At 40.9% G+C, this 22846-nt stretch overlaps 1 protein-coding gene across 21 annotated transcripts in view; it reads right to left on the bottom strand.

The window, feature by feature from the left end:
• ADAM22 (ADAM metallopeptidase domain 22) overlaps positions 1 to 16674 on the bottom strand; it is a 224184-nt gene extending 207510 nt beyond the window's left edge. For all 21 annotated transcript variants that reach the window (XM_078059217.1, XM_078059219.1, XM_078059218.1 and 18 more), the window contains exons 1-2: positions 16346 to 16674; positions 15723 to 15883 (exon numbers count right to left, since the gene is read on the bottom strand). In XM_078059217.1, the coding sequence (XP_077915343.1) occupies positions 15723 to 15883; positions 16346 to 16430 (246 nt within the window). In that variant the 5' untranslated portion in view covers positions 16431 to 16674. The remainder of the gene's footprint in view (positions 1 to 15722; positions 15884 to 16345) is intronic.
• Positions 16675 to 22846: the final 6172 nt, after the last annotated feature.

Raw genomic sequence — 22846 nt, 5'->3', positions numbered from 1 at the left:
GAGATTCTCTCTCCCACTCCCTTTGCCCCTCGCCCCGTGCTCCTCACACACTCTTTCTCTTAATCTCTCTCTCTAAAATAAATAATAAATCATTTAAAACCTTTTAAACCAGAGCTGTCCAAATGAAGAGAGTCCAGAGAGGAGGGGCAAAGAGAGAGGGAGACTCTTAAGCAGACTCAGCTGAGCACAGAACCCAAAGCAGGCTCAATCTCACAACCGTGAGATCGCGACATGAGCTGAAACCAAGAGTTGGACGCTTAACCGACTACACCACTCAGGTGCCCCGAGATGATAAAAATGTTTTAACACCGGGGCGCCTGGGTGGCTCAGTCATCAAGCGTCTGCCTTCAGCTCAGGTCATGATCCCAGGGTCCTGGGATCGAGCCCCGCATCGGGCTCCCTGCTCAGCGGGAAGCCTGCTTCTCCCTCTCCCACTCCCTCTGCTTGTGTTCCCTCTCTCGCTGTGTCTCTGTCAAATAAATAAAAAAAGAAAATGTTTTAACATTGACAGAGGGGGTGGCTGCACGACTATGTGAATATACTAATAATATTTTGAGTTGTAAACCATTGCTAAATGGGTGAATTCTGTGGTATGCAAATTATACCCCAATAAAGCTCTTATTAAAAATATATATACACAATTAAAATATACATAATTTTGTTCCTGAGATTACAATGAGTCAGCTGAAGTCATGAGAACTGCTAGAGTTCATTTCTACGGGCCAGCTACTTGATCCTAAGATTTTGACGTGACCTCCTCACCATCCTATGCCTTCACTTTCCTTTCTGGTCTTAACCCTTTCAGATCCTTCATTCACACTAACATGTATGTGCTTAAAAACAGCTCAGAGTGCCATCCCTCTCTGGGGTCTCTACTTATACTAAAGGAACTATTCTCTAGCGGTGTTTTTTCTGATTTAAATCAGATGTGCAGGTCTTTTAGCATCATGGAGATTTCATGGAGTAACAGTCCTATGTCGGTAATATCTACCTCCTAAGAAATAAAGTAAATATTTTATATTAACTTGTTAGGCCATAAAACGGTGGCAAAAACTGGAGAAAAAATGAAAATAATAGACAAGAAAGTATCTGGGACTTAAAGCAAAAAAAAAAAGATATTATACTTAGTTTAAAACCCCAGTTTAAAAAAAAAATCAAAATTCCAAGAATATCAAGGGAACCCCTTGGTTGAATATGTCATCTGAGTTCAGATCCATCAAAAATACTACATGTCACTCTCCCAGAAGACAAGCATCATTGTCTTAAAGAAAATGTAGCTCCAGGTACCAAATGGCAAACTCCGGTGAACAAAGTCACACACAAAGGTTAAACAGCTTGGATTTATTTTTATTGCGAGAGATGAGGCTATAAACTGACATGAGTGATTTAGTCACAGTGATTAAAGTGGCAGAGGGACTGCAAGGCGGCCTTAGGTGGTGGGATGTCTGTATGCCAACCAGTGTCCAAGTTCCCACTGCTATCTCTGGTGTTCTCCCTCCTCACCATCATGGCCCTGCCTTTCCTAATAAACCCTGCCTCAAACTTGAAGCAAGAGGGACAGCTATTTTAGTTCAGATGCTCACAGTGATGGGATCCTCACAGAAGGTGGGCATACTATATACAGGGTGTCTCTGTTGGGTTAACAAGAAGAGATGGGGGAGGAAGAGGTCACAGAGAAGGCAAAGATGTGGAAGGAAGCCCATGCTGTCCCAACAAAACATTTTAATAATCTGGAAGAAAGAAATACTGTAATTGTTGGAAATACATCAAAAGTACATAAAATTAGGAGCACCTGGGTGGCTCAGTCAGTTGAGAGTCTGACTCTTGATTTTGGCTCAGGTCATGATCTTGGGCTGGTGGGACTGAGCCCCGTGTTGGGCTCTGCACTCAGCACAGAGTTTGCTTGTCCCTCTCCCTCTGCTCCTCCCCTCCACCCTGCTCTCTTTCTCAAATAGATAAATAAATAAAATCCTTAAAAAAAAAAAAAAAGTACAGGGGTGCCTAGGTGGCTCAGTCGGTTAAGTGTCTGCCTTTGGCTCAGGCCATGGTCCCGGGGTCCTGGGATCGAGCCCCACATCAGGCTCCCTGCTCAACAGGGAGCCTGCTTCTCCCTCTCCCTCTGCTGCTTCCCCTGCTTGTGCTCTCTCGCTCTCTCTGTCAAATAAATAAATAAAAATGTATTTTAAAAATAATAAATCTTAAAAAAAAGATAAAAATTAAAATTAAAAAAAATTTTTCAAGTACATAAAATCAGTAACATGAATGGTCACAGAACTTTTTTTCATCTTTGAGACAGAAAATTGAAACAAAGGCAGACCATAAATATTTGCTGAGCATCAAGTATGCATCAGGCACAGCACTAAGCAGTGAACAAACAACAATGAATTTGAATGACAAAGTCGCAGCCCAAGGTTACACAGTCTCTCTCATGGGGATACCTTCCATTAACACACCCAATTGTCAGTTGCTCTAATCCCTCCCGCACCAACACACATGTACCCAGAAATAATTTTATGGCAAGCCTCTGAGGCAAGTTTTACTCTTACTATACCTGTAAAAGTGCCCCATCATTTCTTAATACTGAGTCTGAATCCTGGCAATATAGTCCTGGATCACTCAAGAAGAGTGTGAGAAGGGTCATGCTCAGCAAGTGCAGAGGGTGGACTGAGCACATAACTCAAAGTTTAAATCCAGGGAATGACGAGCAATGAGAACAAAAAGAATGATTTTAGGAAGGCAATTAGTCCAGCAGTAAAGAATGGAAGGGACACCTCACTCCACATCCAAAGAAGAGAAGGAATGAGGGACAACTAAAGGGAAACAAAAGAAACAAACAGAAAAAAGAAAAACCACACCAAAAAAACAAAACAAAACAACAACAACAAAAAAACAGGTTTAAAGGTAAGTAGTAAAATGGGAAAGCTTGTTGAACTCGAACACATTTTCCAAATGGCAAAATAATTAAGTCCAGCAATGTGCACAGAGGATGGTTTCCAACACTGAACGTAAATAACCTTTTGGAGACTTGTTTTTTTCTTTAGCTGCTGAGAGAAAAAAAGGAACTTGACAGAAATAGAGTGGGGGAAAAATATGACAAAATAAACCAAGGGTCATAGGGAAAGTGAACAAAGCAAGACCATGCTCATGGGAAAACACCAAATGGAAAGAGGTAACAGGAAAGGGACAGAACCTGTACTGAGAGATGAAGAGAAAAGAACTGACCAGGGAAAACCTGACCTCGCAACAGGGGTCTGGGGACATGAGAATGGAAAAGGGCTCTGTAAAAGTCATGGCATCAATGACTTCACCGAGTCAACATTTGCTTGTTGAGCACTTGCTATGTACAAAGCTCTGGGTCAATGCTGGGAAGAAATGAAAATGAAGATGAGGATGCATGCCTTCACTCCTTGTTTTTCCATACAATTAAATTAAAATAATTTTTACCCCATCACCCTAGGAAAACTGCAAACTTCATGATTTCATAGCCAGAACATTCAGGAAATGTCCTAAACAACTCATTAATCAATAACCTCAAGTAGATTTCACATGAAATGGTTAAGCTATAAATTAATAGCATTCACTCTCCCTTCATTAATCATGAGACCCTTGTCTAGGCAAGATCATTAAGAACTATAAGAACATCATGCTAAGTCATAAAGTGGGAGAACAGTTTTGGGGTCCTGAAAAATTCCATCACCTTCAGGGATGCTGAAGTTTCTATCAAAGTCAATAAAAATCTTCCTAAGAGGGGCGCCTAGGTAGCTCAGTCGGTTAAGCGGCTGCCTTCGGCTCAGGTCATGATCCTGGGGTGCTGGGATCAAGCCCCATGTCCGGCTCCCTGCTTAGCGGAGAGCCTGCTTCTCCCTCTCCCTCTGCCTGCCACTCTGCCTGCTTGTGCTCTCTCTCTATCTCTCTGTCAAATAAATAAATAAAATCTTTAAAAAAAAAAAATCTTCCTAAGAAATGATGACTTAATTATTTAACATTAAGGTAAATTTATAAATGCATCTGTAGAAAACAAATTCCCATACTTCTTATTAAACATTTACCTAAAGTTTTCTTGGAAAACACTTGAAAGTACTACTAACTACATATAATCCTAAACTCACCATGAAAATAACCCACTATTTATGGGAAACAGAGACTGATACCGTCACCAGCATGACCCTACGTGATTGACCTCAAGACCTGACTTCTACTGCATGGACCCACCGACCTTTGTCCCACATTTTCCTTAAGTTTTTTCCAGCTTATCTGGAACAAAGACCCAACAGGCAAAGCATCCCATGATGGCAACTGAAACTATTCTCTCAAGCAGTAACAACTGCCCGAAGACCTCCAGCTGGCCCAGACCATCCAGATCAGTTTGAGCTCAACCACTGGCTCACACCTGTGCACATGGACCATGGAGTGACAGTTACCTCGACCTCATTATACTGCTAAAACCTCTGTCCAAAAAGGAGCACAAACCTCACTAACGTAACACACAACATATGTATAGGCATGTTTCCTTAAGGTGCATGTGTGACCGTATGCCTGCCTCTACAAATGAGGACAAAACTCCCCTTTCTGGTATTTATCCTAACCTTAAACAAAAGGAACCCATTCACCCTTGCTCAGGGGGTCATGGCTTTGAAAGTTATTCCCTGGGACCTCCTTATTTGCTGCAAGTCAACTTTCCTTTGTGTAACAACTCCTCCTGGTATAGCTCCTATCTATAACTCACCAAGGGGTGAACTCATGTTAGTTCAATTACAATACCAAAATTACCCATCTAAATAAAACAAATTTTCCAAATTCCTACTTAAAAGGACTCTTCAACCATTAACATACCTTTATTTAATGAACACAACATGGCATTCAAAGTGAGCCTGCTGCTCATTTTGTACAAACTAAGTGCGATTTTTCAGAGCATGAAAAGCAACCAATCTCGTCTTCTGACCCAGGAAAGGCAGCGTCTACAGCCCAAACTACATAATGGGGCAAAGAGTGGGCCCGGTGAAGTCCTCTCCCACCAGTCTGCAGACATTTAAAAATGACCAAGAAAGAGGAAGATGGAGGAAGAGGAGGAAGAAGAAGGAAGGAAAAATAAGGAATAAAGAAGAATAAGAATAGGAAAAAGAAGAAAAGGAAGAAGAGGAGGAGTGGGGGAAGAAGAAGAAGAGATATGGTTCTTCCCTCTGAAACAAACACTTAAAACTCACAGGAGGATGGGGCGCCTGGGTAGCTCAGTTGGTTGAGCGTCTGCTTTCGGCTCAGGGGCGCCTGGGTGGCTCAGTTGATTGAGCAACTGCCTTCGGCTCAGGTCATGATCCTGGAGTCCCAGGATCAAGTCCAGCATCGGGCTCCCTGCTCAGCAGGGAGTCTTCTTCTCCCTCTGACCCTCCCCCCTCTCATGCTCTCTCTCTCATTCTCTCTCTCTCAGTATGTTCTAAAGGCATTAAAAATCCACTAGTGAATTCACAAAAACCTACAGAACCCAGTTTTGTGAAGTGCCGGCTGCATGTGCGGCATCTCGCTATCTAGCTCAAAGAAAGAGAAACCGCTTAAAGAAAAGCTTAAGCTGTGACCAGGAGTACCAAACTGCATGGACCAGCCTGACTCCAGCCTCCTGACCTCACTAGTGGGAAATGAAGGCAATTTCTCCCAACCCAACCTATTTAAAAGGCAACCTGAAAAAAAATAAAAATAAGAACAGCAATTGACCAACTAGAGGTAAAGGCTACAGACGTGAGTCAGGGCCAAGTAGAATAAGTGGTCTAAGAAGATTGCCAACCAGGAGTTCTCCTGCCTCAGGTAGAAACTTTTAAAGCCGCTTGCAAAATGTGAGCTCTTGAGGCCCATCTTCAGGAAAGCCTCATTGATTTCTCATCTTCAAACGGTTATCTAATGTTCTTGAGTTGGGACCAAAAAAAAAAAAAGCAGCAAAAGGGCAACTACTGCTTAGTGCTAAAATCCCCTGGTACAAAATTGATTTTTAAAAAGGAGAAAAATGTTGATTTACCCTTGCTGATACACGCATATGATTCTGAAAAATTTCTTCAATATAAACAGACAGACTGCCAAGGGTGGGGGTCAGGAGGTGGATTAAGTTGTTTATTCCTTCCCTTCCCAGTGATAACTGCTGATATTTCTGGGTCGTGGTATGGCACTTTTTTATTTTCTAAATCAAATTACATGTAATAGTCTGTTCTAGGAAAAACAAAACAGATTTTGATCTTAAAAGCAAATCAAATGATGAAATCAGAAATACAGGACCACTAGAAGTCTAAAATAATTGTTTCATATATGAAGTATTTATATTTTTTAAAATACAGCACATTAAAAAATAAGTAAAAAATAAAAATACAGCACACTGAACTCTATTTTATGTGTGAAATAATTATAATTATCAAAAGGGACTATAAACTCAATATTTGAAGACTAAAATTTATGCAGGTATTCATCCTTTTAACCCAGTTCCAAAGAGGACTTTGGGATGTTTATATGGACACTTATAAGATCAAATATAAATTTTAAGCAGATGAGGAACCTGGGGAGAAAGGAAAATTTATCATTTCAAGAAATATTTATTAAGTACGTACTCTGTGCCAGGGTGGAGATGTGTGGTGAAGAAACAGACAAGATCACTTTTCTCATACACTAGTCTCATACACTATTCTAGTGATGACACATTGGAAGAAGGACAATAAGTCAAACGTTAAAGAGAATGTCATCAAGGGGGTTCAGTCAGTTAAGCGACTGTCCGACTCTTGATTTCGGCTCAGATCATGATCTCATGGTCATGGGATCGGCCAGCGTGGGGCTCCTTGCTCAGTGCTGAGTCTGCTTCAGATTCTTTCTCCCTCCCCCTCTGCCCCTTCCCGCTCACACTCCCTTGTACCCCCCACCTCTCTCAAATAAATAAATAAAATCTTAAAAAAAAAAAAAAAAGGATGGCAAGTGCTAGGAAGACAACAGCATAACATGCTGTGATGGGGGATGGGGGGTGGGAATACTTCAGAAAAGTAGATGGAGGAAACCTGAGATTTCTTTTTCCATGCCTGAGTATTTATTTTAATCCAAGGATAGCATGCATAATGAAAATGTGTACAGGTATGACTTTTCCTATTGATAAATTAACACAAATCAAGAGATATTTCAGATGACTCTTGAGCTGAAATGGGGATGATGAGGAATACGCTGATGAGCTAGGATGAAGCTGCTAGGAAAACTCATGTTGTGACTTTGGCTTTGGAGGAGGGCCCAATTTGCCTCTAAACTTCTGGCATCCAACTCAAGGAAGGAAAAAATTACATGACAAATCTCTCCTCTTGGTCCTGATAAGGCACCACCCATAATGTTCTCCAAGACTTCAATTAATACTGTAACTGGTTTCTCAGGAATATTTCTTACAATGTCCTTCAAAATATCCTTTAGAAAAAGTCTGGTGAATTATTGAAGAGGTCAGGGATGCAAATGAGAAAACTGGTATCAATTCAGATATAAAACTCTTGTGACTAACTTAAATCCAGAGAAAGATGTAAGCCATTAAAAAAAAAAAATCTCTTAAATCTTAAGGCTACACAGAGCTCCTCAACCCTACATATAAATTGGAAATCTACTGGGGAGATTTTTAAAAAATACCCCCACCCCAGAATCTCAGTAGGTAAGGCCAGTACTCTATGGAGGAATAGATGATAATTCCCCATAAATTGTTTCTCTTTTTTCCCCCACAAATAGTTTCTTGTGAGTTTCTCGCAGATAAAACTCCAACAAGCACTCAGAGTACAGATACTCTCTGCTGCCATTTAGATGTAGATTCAAATATTTCTATGTAGTTAAAAGAATAACTGAGGTAGAAATAGAAATTATAACCATTTCTAGAAATGAAAACATAAAACAAGTGCTGAACATGATATCAATTCACTCCTGAATGAAGTTAGCAACCTGAGCAGGACCAAGAGTTTCTCAAAGAAATGTTAGGTTGATTCCAACAGAGATGAATGGGTTAAGTGTTAAATGTTAAATGTTAAATAAGTAGCATTTATTACAAAAGGATTATTTTATGTGGACCTCTAACATTCTCTTTGAGAATTCTTTTCCCAACTCTACTGCTTACTGGTTGTATGACCTTGGGCAGGTTAATTAGCTTCCTTAAGCCTCAGTAGCTTCAATTATAAAATGGATATAGCAGCTACCTCAAAATGAGAGATTATGCATGTAAATCACTCAGCACAGCACCAGGTACATGGTAACTATTCAACAAATACTAATTCTAATTTTTCAATTCTCTCTCTCAATATTTGCTTTCAAGGGCTTTTATTACCAAAAGTAAACACATCCAACTAGATGTTCACAGAAGCTATCATTTTGGTTATTACTGATTATGTATCTCTTTCATCCTAAGGCTTTGACATTTGGGACTCCAGAGCTACTTGCTCTAGGAAGCCACAAAAGATATTCTGTACCTTTTTCTTTTGAAGAAAGGTGTATGGATCCCCATTTAGCATTTAATGTTTCTGGTTTACGAAACTTTGAGTATACATAATTTTGGTATTGGCTGTTGAATATTAAAATCTTCAATTTACAAAGAAAGATTATAACAATAAGTATACACATCCAATTCCAAAACAGAACCCAGGCCCTTCAATATGTGTTTTTCACATTTTAAATGTTAAATATCTTTATGCAGTCCATTCTCATTCTCAAGTTAGTAGATATGATGCATTCCTCCTGAGTTCTGCAAGCTGCAAGAAATATATAGTTCCAATGGGACAAATGGAAGAAATCTTTGACCTCACTGCCATTGAATGACATCTAGAGAAATGTTCCTGGCCTGCTACCATAAGGCCAGTTAAGCACAGAGTTTAAGCCCAGGCGGTGCCGTGGAGTTAAAGTGCCAGGGTTCCCATCCTTTCTCAACTACCTACCAGCTTTGTGGTTTCACAGCTGGTATTTCCTGTCATATGATTCTTGTGAGACTGCAGTGAGTTAATGTGTACCAAGTACCAAGAAAACTGCTGGGCACATACAAAGTAACCACAGAAGTTACTATACATTAAGTATTTTAGTGTATCCTATCACATACATGGTAACCCTACTATAAGCACTTCTCTCTTTCCTGTTTTGTTTCCTTCCTCCTTCTCACCACACTCCTTATGTCCCTTCCTCTTCTGCTCTTCCCCTTCCTTTAATTAGCATTCTTTTTCCCTTTGAAGCTTATTCATGAAACTTAATGATAAATGTGGCCTGATCTGAGCCCCACTGGAGCGACTGAGTACCAGTGACCTTACAGATTCCTGCTCTCACTGCGCCATGACAAGAAAGCAGGCTTCCCTCCATGTACTTTTAGGAAGGGTCCTGTCATTAAAAATGATAGAACACTTGGCATTTGAAATTTGAGAAAGCAAATAAAAGTAAGAACGATTTTTATCAACCCCTAAGCTCTTAGAGTCATTCATAGTTTTCCAGGTATAGCTGTGAAGAAGTGATGAAAGATGGGTTCTTTTCACACACAGTGAGATCATTAAGCAGAACTCCAAAGATGCCCAAAAAATATATATACAAATTGGGATCTCATAGAGTAAAACCAAGACCTAAAGAAAATTTCCACAATCCTGAATATAATTTTCTTTTAACTATTTAATTGTAAGAGAAGCATGTTGATAGGAGAATAAAAATATGCTGGAAAATGTCTCCTTCCTATTTATAGCAGAAGAACAAAGTTTTGATGGGTGGCAAAACTTTATCAATATTGAGTTACTTAGGTTTAACAAATGCACATTAAGAAAAAAAAATTGTTTGTGCTATCCTTGCAAAATACTTCTAAAGCTATTAATTCCTAGGAGCCCTTTTCCACCAGCGAAGCAAAGCAGTACTGCAGACAATTTACCGTGAAGCTGACTCAGTGCTCCCAAGTGAAACAGCACAATTTTAAGTACAGCTCATCCAGGCTTAGGCATATGTATAAACATAGTCACAAAAATGGAGCACATTACCGCTTGCCATCTTGCTACCAGCTTGTATTACTGATTATCAAAACTATGATAAATTACAGATCTATGTTTTTGGTACCTGACCACTTAAGAAGCTACAACACGATCCAGGGAAAGAGACAGAAATAAGTAGCCCATCTCTTCACTGACAGCAAAGACTTCTGACAAAAAGAGATTCTGCTATTTGCAGAGAAATATAATCAATGGGTGAAAAACAAGTCATCAAAAATCTATGAGGTGAACACACAACAAAATAAACCACCAAATAACCTATCTGATGCTACAGTAAATGTCATGCTTGGCTAGCAAAAAAAAAGAAAAAAGAAAGAAAGAAAGAAAGAAAAGTAGCCATTAAGGTGCTTTTTCTTAAAAATAGCAATTAAGTGATTATCAGTATCAAACTATCAATAAGGCTCAGTAGGTACTATCTTGCTCATATGGATGCCCAGTTAAAAATGTTTTATCCATTGATCTGCAAACACACAATTCCTTCAGCACAAATAACTTCAAGTCAGAAGAAAGAAAGACTCTGGATAATTTACTCTAGTTCTGAGTGCTATTTTACAAGACTGAAATTACTTCAGAATAGGGAGACAACCTTGAGGATAGCAAGGTTACCCACAATCAAGTATGATTTCTTTGACTATCATTTCTAGAACTTTATGGCAAAATAACTTTTCATTAGGGGCTGATCATCCCACTTAGGATAAAAATAAAGTATGCATTCAAGTAACTGGCCATGTAGTAAAGAAATCTTTTATAATATGGATTATTATCAACAGAATTATTATTTCACCCCAAATTGTCAGTATTTCCCCAGAATCATAAGAAAAATTTCTTCCAAAAGTATGAGTATTCTTTTCCATTTAGTGATTGAAAACTGAAACAAGGACACATTAAGAGTAAAATTAAGGTGTTTTATACTGTCACAGTTCTTGCGAGCTTTCTGAAACATTAAGTAATACATTGCTGGTTTCCTTACTCTGGGGCAATGGCTTTATCTTACCAGGTGAGAAGTAATTCCTGAATTAGGTTAGATGACCTACAAGGTCTCTTCCATCTCTAGGACTGTTAGATTCCACTTAGTTGTGTAAATTTTAGCAATTTGTAACTTACTTTTGGGAATGTGTTAAATTCAGGTAATTAGGGCAACATATTGCATTAAAGTGATGTCATAAAATTTCTAAAGAGTACTCAAGCAGTCTGAGGGAGTAGATGTTATTTAACAAAAACTCATATAGTGCTTATAATATCCCCAGCATTGTTCTAAGTGCTTTATAAACTCATTTATACAGTATTTTCAGTATACTTAGTAACTAAATTCTTATGAAGCTTAATGAGTATGTGAATTAGCATTCACCAATAAATTAAAGTGAACAACCACTTTCACTTACCCTTTGAAATTAAAATTAATTCATTTCTAACAATTAGGATGATCCTGCAATATTATGAATCTGGTCAGTTAACTCTCCTTACCGAAGTCCTTCAACTGCCTTCAGGACAAAGTCCAAATTCCTCCACCAGTCATGAAGGTACTGAGGCATCTACACTACTCTCCTGTTTTGGCTCAAATGTACCTTAAATCCTAACTATTTGCACTTAACAAAAATATGTCCTGATTCCCACCTGCCCACGTAATTGCTGCCCCTTTGGTTTGATATGCCCATCACCTTCCTTTAACCTGGCCAATTCCCACTCACCCTCAAAACACAGCTAAGACAGCACCTCCCCATGAGAGGCCCCCTGACTGCTCACCTGGCTTAAATACTGTTTTCTCTGCTTCAACAGCTTTCTGTGATCACCTCCAGAAAACCACACAGAAGGGCAGAGTATAACTGCTTATCCATTCATACATCTTCCCACTTGTCTGTAAATTCCTTAAAGGCTTGAACTGTGTCTTTTATCTCTAAATCCCCAGAGCCTTGTACAAAAATTGGTACACAGTATGAGCCCAAGTAAATAAATGCCTTTTAAATACACAAATGAACAAATGAATATAGAAAGCCATCCCAATTTTATTTCTGAAGAAGAAAGGAAATTGCTAAAAGTATCTATGAGTAGCTAAGATGCCATAATTTTATCTATTTAATTACCAAAGAAATGATAAGGGCCATATATAATCAACTTGAGTTTTTAGGTCCAATGACAACTCTCAATGAAACCAAAAATGCAAAAATGCAGGAACACTCCTTAGTTTCCTAATTGCAGGAAAATTTGGCATATGGCAACTAAGTCTTTACAACTGTAATTGGCAGATTCAAGACCTAGTAGTCAGCAATTTCTAGTTTAAAGAGCATGTAGTTTAAAGAGCATGGTAAACTGCAACAGCCTCCCAGGTGATCCAGACATCCAACCACATGTACTGTGGTTACCGTACTACGTGCCAGGCACTGAGATAACTGCTCACAATAATTATTTTGATGAGGAGCGCCTGAGTGGCTCAGTGGGTTAAGCATCCGTCTATTTTTTTTTTTATGTTCTGTTAGTTTTTTATTACATGTATTTCCATATTTTCATATACATATATATATTTTTTTACTAAAACAAGATCATAATGTTGTAAATAGTTTGTTTTCTTTTCATATCTTTCTCTTTCCCTGTCAATAAGTTTCCACAGCCTCTAATACCTCAATCATACTGAAATTACCCTAATTGTCCCACAACTATTTTCCCAAAGCTAGTTTATCCAAATCACGTTTTAGGTCTGGAGGCTGCATTTTATCCAGCTTGTATATCCCTTAGGTGTTTTCAATCTAAAACAGTCCTTTTCTTCACCTGTTAATTTTCCTGCTCGATGTTTGTCTGATCACTTCCTCATGCTGTCACTTAGCCTGCTCCTCTGTCCCCTGTATTTCCTAGAAATCAGAAGGTATATCTAAGAGCTTGATCGATTTATGTTGATAAACTTTGTCTAGAATACATTTTGGGTGCCACTGTATGTTTTACATGGCTTTTCTTCAGCAGGCACATGCCATATGGTTTTACCATCACTGAAACTCAGACTGTCCTCTGGGTCTCGTAATGGCTGCCCGAACTGGCTGCTAGACAGTGATGTGATGCCCCTGTGACCAAAAAGTATTCGGTATGGAGTTCCTTTAACACCACACAGATGTGTGGTTTCCCCTCAGCCATTCACTGCATGGCCAGTTCCATTTGACAGCCCTTGCCTGAATTAACATTTGTTAGAAATCACAAAATGATGATTCTTCTAATGTTATCATTTCTCCTACGTTTATCAGCTGCCACTCCTTAGTGAAGAAGAGCTTTCCCTAATCAACTAGATCCATTTGGTTACTCTGAAAACCATTCAGACAAGCATCCAAGCCTTGATTTCAGTTCAGGTCATGATCTCAGAGTTGTGAGATCGAGCCTGCATAGGGCTCTGCCCTGGGGCATGGAGCCTGCTTAAGAGTCTGTCTCCCTCTCCCTGTGCACCTTCCCACCACTTGCAGCATGCAAGCGCAGTCTCTCTCTAAAAAAAAAAAAGGAAAAAAAAAAGATATTTAAAAATAATTACTTTGATGGTAAGACAGCATTTCACTTTCAATCCTGATGTGAATAATCTATTCATGCTGTTCAACCTAAATCCTACCAGTTCATCCATACCCCACCAAAAGCCAGTCATTCTTCTCAACTGTGAGGTTTATTATTGTAAGAAGTAGAAACTGCATAGGTCCAAGGTATCTTCTGCCCCAAGTGGAAAGGCCTATGATCCAAAAACTGCCGAAGTCCTGCTCCATAAATGGAGAGAAAAGAAGGAAGACTGGCCTGTTTTCCAAAGGTGGTGGTCTTTCACCAACACAGTGAAGGGCAGGGGGTACCTGAAGACACGACCAGCATGAGGCAGAGACTTGGAGCTTCCAGGTTCAATTCTGCAGTTTTCTTTTTCCGCATTTCTATTTCCTTCTGTTGCCCTTCCCCTCTGAGAAAGTCTTCGTGATTTGTTTTAAAGCACCGGCGCTATCAGCAAAAATTCAGACTGTAAACTACAGGATGAAAGACCCCCTGTCTTTGATGAATAAATTGCAAAGAAAAAATCAAGGAAATGGAGAGGAGGAAACTACGCATTAGAGACTCAAAAAAATAAAATAATTGCAGTCTATAGACACTATTTGGATCCTGAATCAAACAAACAAATTTAAATATATATGTATTACATTTATATATATTTATCAAATATACTTACATATATTTAACATATTTATATACTTAATTTATATTTATATGTTAGGTATAATATCATGGTTACATTTTTAAAAGACTCCTTTTAGAAGTGCAGAGTGAATTTTTTATGAATGAAATTATATACTTGCTTCAAAATAATATGAGGAGGGAAGAAAATAGGTAGGAGATAGATGAAACAAAATTGGCTATGAGTTGCTAATTGTTGAAGCTGGAGGTTCATTATAATATTCTATTTTGTGTGTATTTGAAATTTTTCATAATCAAAAGTTGTAAAAGTGTGTGAGAATATTCCTCCACAGAAATAACTTTCATTTACTAAAAAAGAAGAGTGTCCCCTACTTCTACTTCTTCAGTTTTATTATGAAAACAAGTCAGAATGAAAGAGGAAAATAGGTATTTATCAAAAGTTAATTCAAATAATGGGATCCTTCATTAAAGCTTGGCACATCAGATTTTCTACTACAATAATCAAACTTTGATGGATATTACTGTAGCCCTTTAAATTAATTTCTTACACGAAAATTTCAACAGAGCTAAACCTTTGGCTACAAATACAGATTTAAATAGCATTTTTCTATTTTTACATATTTTACACATATAGATCAAATACTATGACTTTCACAGCATCAACGTACATCTTAAAGTATTAATAAATATATCTGCACATGTGAAAATGTTCAGCCTGCCTTTAGGTCAGTGAAGTTTACAACATTTTCAACCACATGAACAAGTTCTACCTTAATACGTACTTACAGATGAATGAACTGTTTGCCAGGCTGATGTACATAAACACAAAAACTGTTTACAGAGCCCCAAAATAATTACCTAAATTAATAAGTTCAAAATACTTTTCAGTCATTAGCTGTGGATGTGTGTTATTGATCTAAATATGGGTAAAAGGCAAACTTAGGTGTTTTTTTTTAAAACATAGTTTATAAATGCCCAATAAACAACACGGCTCAAATTACACTAAAGGACTGCTACCAACGAAGAAATGGGGGAGGAGACGCCTTTTCTGAAAGGTAGAGGTGAATGGGTACATCTCTGGTGTCCACAAATTGAGTGAGCTGAGAACACTGCAGTTGAGCTTATTTTTACAGTTTGAGTTTAGTTTGGCATGTCTAGGCTTGTCTTTTCATTTTTTCTACAGTACCAACCTTGGTTTAAATCACGTATAAAGTCTTTTTGAGGATTAAAACAAGCACCACAATGATGATGATGCAAATCCTGCCAATATTATATCCCCTCTTGCTATGCATGGCACCTGACAGAGGTGAGAGGGGCTCCGGCCCTTCGCTCAGGATGCCGCACTGCCGAAGACATCCCGCACAAACTCCTCTCTAGCAAAGCTCCGGCCTGTACTTCTTTGGGGGGTTCTGTCCCTCCCCCCAACCCCCGCCCCGCTCCCTTCTTTTTTGCACAGAGAGCGCCATGCATGACTCGCATTAGGACTGCGCTCATTTCACCAAAGACACTGCATCTCCAGGGCGACGGAGAGCAAACGCGGGGTAGGGTGCGCCAGGCCGCGCCCAGGCCCACCCCCCGGACCCCGCCTCTCACCTGCCCGCCGCCGGGGTGGCCCCGCACCCGCGTGTCGAGCGCGTCGTGTCCAGTTTCGTCTTCGCCGCCCGAGCTGTAGAGGAGCCGGAGTGGCACGATGCTCTGGCGCTCCAGGAAGCGGTTTTCGTTCCTCCTCTCCAGCTCCGTCAACGAGGCGTCTCCTCCAGGCAGGAAAAGGGTAAGGAGGGAGTGGGGAGAAAAGGAGAAAATAATGACCCTGACCCATACTCGTGCCTTCTGCGGTCCGACGTCTCCTCTATGAAAATCCCGCCGCCCCCTCCCTCCCGGTCCCTATCTGAGAAGGACGCAGAGACACCAGCCGGAGAGCCCTGGACCAGCTCCTCTGAGATCATCCAGGATCGGGGCCCAGAAGCACAGCACCCCTTTCCGATCCTCCGCATTCCTCCTCTTCAGAAGAGGAAAAACAGGCATTTGACCGAAGGCTTCTAATGCATCCGCGCGCCCCCACACATGTATTTTTGCTTCACTTCTCACCACCCTTCTAAATAAAAAATCTCCCCGCGCACTCGGGAAAGGGGGATGCCCGTTTCCAGTGCGTTTGAGGGCTGCAAAGACTCCCGGAAAATGGTACGTCCCGAAGCCACAGAGGGTGGCGAACTTACCTGCCCGGCCGCAGCGTGCCGGGGGGCAGGTCCCCAGGGCGCAGAGCAGCAAGAAGGGCACCGACGCAGCCGCCGCCGCCTGCATGGTGCTGCCGTCAGCCCGCCTCGTTCGAGACGCTCAGCTCCTCATGCCCGGGCCGCCGGGTCCGCTTCCCTCGGCCCGCGCCCCCGGGCTCGCCTCGGCCGCCCCCTCCCAGCCCCGGCCGGTGCTGCGGCGGCCGTGGCGCTGCAGCCTCCGCCGCGGCGCTGTCTCAGTGCTGCATTGTGCTCCGCGGGCGCTTCCGCTAGCGGGGGGAGCGAGCGAGTGCTGCATTGGGCGGTTGGCTGTAGCTAAGTGGTTTCTAGCGCCTCCCACCTCATCCCATGGCAAAGGCTCCGGCGGGCGACGAGCGCTCGGCAGGGAGCGAGCGCCTGGTGCACTCGCCCCCCGCGCGCGGACAGGGGCGCGCGCCGGAGAGTCAGCTGGGAAATGTAGTTCTCGCTCCGCATGCCGCTCGTCTCCACGAAGGTGCGGACTGTCGCGACCTCGTGACCACGGAAGACAGGAAGGGGGAAGAGGGCAGAAGAGAGGTCATCGCTGGTAGGCCTCCTGGGCACCGAAATAGCCCAACTGTGCCGCTGCGAGAGCCAGTATTCCTTCACTCTGTGCGTCCGCAAAGAACCGTAATAATGTTTTCCACAGATTCAGTAGTTACTTAAATTATTGTCAAGGAATTACACCCTCAAGAGTACGTGGTAAGTTAATCATGCATCAAATACTGATTGAGGACCTACTGTGTGCCCGGTGGCTGACTAAGCAGGGGGACACAACCATGAACGGCACGAGTGTAAGAGGCACGTGCTCTCAGATAGAGTAAAAACACCGTTTTTTACATTACAGTGTGAAAGTGCCCTGGTAATGCTTAGAGGAGGATCATTAACTCAGCCAGGCGGTCAACGCAGACACGGGAAGGATGTCTTGGATTTAGCCCAAGTGTCCAGGATGTTTTGTCCTTTCTCTGATCTCTGCCTGTCTCAAATCTGTTTGTGAAAACCAGGCTTGAGGAACTCGACCTTCTCAGGCTGCTAATTCCATTTTTCTCTAATTCCAAATGTTAGAAACTCTTGAGGATAAGACAGTAATACAATTATTATTAATTATCACCATAATTAACACTTATGTAGCATGATACAGTTTTTTCTGAGGTCACATAATGCCGTTTGAACTTTGGATCAGCAATTTGGTAAGTATTATTATTCCCATTTCAGAGAGGAGGAAATTCAGGCTTAGAGCTGCACCTTCCAAGTACTGTAACCACTAGCTACATGTAGCTATTTAAATTTAAAGTAATTAAAAGTAACTAAAATGTAGGGCGCCTGGGTGGCTCAGTTGGTTAAGGGACTGCCTTCGGCTCAGGTCATGATCCCAGGGTCCTGGGATCGAGTCCCACATCGGGCTCCCTGCTCTGCGGGGAGCCTGCTTCTCCCTCTCTCACTCCCCCTGCTTGTGTTCCCTCTCTCGCTATGTCTCTCTCTGTCAAATAAATAAATAAAATCTTTAAAAAAAAAAAAAAGTAACTAAAATGTAAAATTCAGTTCCTCAGTCACACTAAACACATTTCTGTACTGCCTATGGCTAGCAGCTACTGTATTGTAGAGCAAAAATATAGAACATTTCCATCATTGCAGACAGTTCTATTGGACACAAGTGGCTTAGAGAATTTAAAGGACTTTTCCTAAGGTTCCATGGCTAGTTATAGAGTAGACTGGATATCCTGCTTTCAGATCTGAGTCTTCTTCCACAGTTCCCTGGTGGAACCTGTGTTTTTATAACCTCCATCCTGATTCTGGTCCTGTAAAGCATGCAGAAGAATCTTACACATGATGCTCTGTGGAGATGTTTTTTTCCTTCCCCACTGGAAAAAAAAAATTTTTTTACCCCTGCCTCTTGTGACATGGTTTCAGGTTTCCATCATGATGATTTGAAAACACACTCCAGTATGTCAGTGTCCCAGCTAGAGTGTGGTATTCAGTATTAAATACAACTTAGACATGGTTTTACAAGCAAACAGTAGAGAGGGACTCTTCTCCCTTGAAAGAACCTTCTATCATATTTAAGTAACCACATCTCATTGATCTTATTGTCATTTCAAAAAAAATTTCCCCAGATTTTCAAATAAATAAGACACTTAAGAATTTTATATATGACACTTAAGAATTTTATATATGACGATTATAGCCTGAATAGGGGCTAAAAGATTTCAGTGGTACACTTTACACCTTGATGCAAGAGATTTCACAGTAAGCTACAGTAAAAGAGAATTAAAACCCAAGGGCCTGGAGGCACCCAGGTGGCCCAGTCGGTTAAGTGGTGGACTCTTGGTTTCGGCTCCACTCATGATCTCAGGGTTGTGAGGTCCTTGAATGGTATTCGTGGTATTTCTGTTGGTTTTGTACATTTTATTAGAAAGCACTATAAAATAGCCACACCGACACTTTAGTTCTACACTATGCAAGTACAAATAAGTTGTAATATTAGGAAAACTTTTGTTTTAATGTGAGAATGAGCATATCCAGTTTCTGCTGTACAGTATTGAAATTTTATTTACAGAGCTAAAAAAATTGCATGTGTTCTTTGGAAAAGTTTTTATTCAGTTCCTCTGCCTATTTTCTAATCAGATTGCTTGTTTTGCTATTGATTTGTGTGAGTTAGTTATATATTTTGGATATTAACCCCTTACCAGAAATATGATTTGCAAATATTTCCTCCCATTCAGTAGGTTGTCTTTTCATTTTGTTGATGGTTTCCTTTGCTGTGCAGAAGCTTTTTAGTTTGATATAGCACCACTAATTTATTTTTATTTTTGTTGCCTTTGTTTTTAGCGTCAAATCAAAAAAGTGATTGCCAAGACTAATGCCAAGGAGTTGATGTCAAGAGTTGTGGAGTTGGTTAATAGAACATGGTTCCTGTAGGAGCAAAATGGATAGAAAATAACAAGGTAATTTCTCAACATGTACCATTAAAATAAATCAGCCTCAGGAGGCTGTGGGAAGTTGCTCCAATCAAGAATCATGACTTCTATTTCCAGATTTGAGTCAGTTTTTCAACCCAGAAACCACCAACTGAAGAAAAGGTCATGTCCCCAGGAGAAGGACCCTGCATCACATGTCACGTACACATGGTAACTATTCCCTTAGCTCTTCCCCAAAGGGAATTATCTCCATTTACCTAGGTAACTGCACTGGAGAAAGGGGTAAGAATACCCAAATAACTGTTGGATGCAGGGTCTGGACTGACAGTGATACCTGGGACCCAAAGCACCTATTATAGTGGGGACATGTGGGAGCCAGGTAATAAATGGAGTCCTGGCCCAGCTTTGGCTCATAGTGGGTCAATAATGTCATTTGCTTAGCCTCTGAATGTTTTATTAGAAAATACTTAGTACTTCAGTAAATCACCCACATTGTATTTCTGACCTATGGGGTAAGAATTATAGTGGACAAGACCAAAAAAAAAAAAAAAAAAAATTGAAAAGAAGAAAAGACCAAGTGAAAATCTGAAACTGCCTCTATCTCTCAGCCAAAGAATAAATCAAAAACAGTATCTTAATCTGGGGCGATGCTGGTGGTAATTGATGCCTCTGTTAAATATCTAAAGATGGTTGATTCCCATCCTATTCACCTGGGTTATAAAGAGTAACAGTAGATGGGGGGGGATGGGTTAGCCCAGTGATGGGTATTAAGGAGGGCACGTACTGCATGGAGCACTGGGTGTTATACAAAAACAATGAATCATGCAGGGCGCCTGGGTGGCTCAGTCATTAAGCGTCTGCCTTCGGCTCGGGTCATGATCCCAGGGTCCTGGGATCGAGCCCCGCATCGGGCTCCCTGCTCAGCGGGAAGCCTGCTTCTCCCTCTCCCACTTCCCCTGCTTGTTTTCCCTCTCTCGCTGTGTCTCTGTCAAATAAATAAAATATTTAAAAAACAAAACAAAACAAAACAATGAATCGTGGATCACTACATCAAAAACTAATGATGTATTGTGTGGTGACTAACATAATAAAATTAAAAAAAAAGAAAAAAAGTAACAGTAGATAGCCACAAACTGCACCAAGTAGTAGCCTCAACTGCAGATGCAGTGCCAGATGTGATATCCTTTTCATTGCGAATGAACATAGCCTCAGATACATGATATGCAGCCACTGTTTGGGCAGATGGATAATTTTCCATCCCGGTCAGAAAAAAATCAGGAACAGATTGCATTCAAAGGGAAAAGATTACAATATACATTTTACTTCTCCTCCGTTAAAATTTGAAGAGGATGCCATTGAGAACATCACATTAATCCATTATATTGATGATATCATATTTATCAGACCGTATGATTAAGCAGTTGCTAACAGACTGGAACTTTGGTAAGGCACATGTCCTCCAGGGCGTGAGACATGTACCCTAATAAGATTCAGGGACCTGTCACATCATAACATTTTTAGAGTTCCAGTGGTCAGGGGCATGCCAGAAGATCCCATCCAAAGTAAAAGACAAATTATTGCATCCTGAACTTCCCAAACACGAAGGAAACATAATGCTTGGAAAGCCTCTTCAGATTCTGGAGGGAGTCTATTCCAAATGGGAGTACTACTTCCACCCAAGGGCATGAAAGGCTGCCGGCTGTAAGCAAAAAATAGCTCTGCAGTCATATAACCAGGCAGGTTCAAAGGTTTGAGAGGCCTCAGTGGTAGGAAAACTGGAGTTTATGGAAAGCCCCAATAGGGAAATGACAACTTTCCCTGGGGGCTTAAAGCTGTGCCATCTTCAGTGGAGAATGATGTACTTTTGGAAAAATGAAAATAGTTTGTTGTAGATGATGACATAGGAGAGACGAAGTGCCTGTCTGTGGGGCAAAAACCATCATGTGGTCACAACTGCCAGTCATGAGCTGAGGTTGTCATTAGATCTATCAAGTCATCAAATTGGGCAGGTGCACCAATAATCCATTGTAAAATGGAAGTGGTACATCCAGGATTGAGCTAGAACAAGACCAGAGAGCTCAAGGAATGAGCAGGCAGCCCAGCTGCCCATGTCATCCACTGCTATTGCATCAGTTCCTTTCCCTTAGGTCACATCTACAGGTGTGAGCCATCCTTTGGACCAGATGGAGAAACCCTAATTTAATCAGGGGATTAGTTGCTTCTGTGGGTGCAAGCTGAAAATACATGGTAGCTGCCCATACTGCTCCACTCAGTGGTGGCACCGAAAGCCAGTTACAAGAGATCTTCCTGATGGGCAGAGATTCAAGTGGTATACCTCTTGTCATCACCTTTGTATGGAAAGAAAACTGGCCCAAGTTTAGAATATATATGGACTGCTGAGAAGTGAGAAATGACATGACTGTCTGCTAAGGGACTTAGGAAAAAAAGGTCTAAAGATTGAGTACAAGGGGTAGAGGCAGATGGCATATGGGGGTGGGCATGAAGTGTAAGAATCTTCATATCACACGTTAATGCTACCCCAACGCTGGCACAATGGGTACATGAGGCAAAAGGATTATGGTGGCAGGAAAAAAGTCATGTATAGGCCTGACAGCATGGGCTCCTATTCACTGAAGCTGAAGTTTCTGCTGTTGTCAGACATGTTCAACCTGCCAGAAACAAGAGATCAACGCTGACATGGCACAATCCCCCAAGACCAGCCAGGCACCAGATGGCAAGCCGATCACACTGGGCACAGTAACAAACTAAATTGCCATTTGCTATACATTTAAGCACAACCACGTGAAATGAACTTACAGGGACTCTGATAATTTCCACTACTTTCTTCACAAAGGAATTGTGACATCCTTTAATAGATATGGCTGTCTTAACCTGGTTCTTATTATTCAAATCTTTATTGTTTTGGTCACACACTAGTCTCCGTGTTCAAAATTAGAGTATGTTTTTCTTGCTTGAGTAACACATTTTGTGTCAGATTCTTTTTGCATTTTTAATTGCCCAGGGCTCCTCCTAGACTTTTCCTGTTTTTTTGTTTTTTGCATAGTATTTTAAGGCTACTTCTAATATTGCTTACAAAATTAATGTTAATGGCCCTTGTTTGCAAGGGTCTAAGTTCTGCTTTTTTAACCTGACTTGGGCAAAATCACAGTTTTGTATAGTCATGTAGGTGGGCATAATACTGCCTCTTTATGCAGAAGGCTTTTTGGTTGGAATTCATGGAAACATGGATGCTATATTACTTTTTGTGTAACAGCATTAAACATTCCCAGTAATTAATGCAGCTAAAAGGCTAGAGTGCCCTTTCATTTGATCTTTGTCTTTATACTATGCCATTCCTTCTCCCCAGTTCCTGCCCCACTCTTCATGACAAATAATGTAATCACAGCATATGGCTAATGCATTACATTATTGGTCATAGCAAAGACGTCAACATCAGCCAAGTCTATAGCAGCTGATATCTAACTTAATTTGGCCTCAATAGCTCTTAAGTAACCTACTGCATAACCAGCATTCTTTCAGATCTTTGGCA

The sequence above is a fragment of the Halichoerus grypus genome, chromosome 12, assembly GCF_964656455.1.
Source record: "Halichoerus grypus chromosome 12, mHalGry1.hap1.1, whole genome shotgun sequence".
NCBI lineage: Eukaryota > Metazoa > Chordata > Mammalia > Carnivora > Phocidae > Halichoerus > Halichoerus grypus.
The sequence above is the reverse complement of the archived record's forward strand: the minus strand, read 5'-3'. Positions and strand labels throughout refer to the sequence as shown.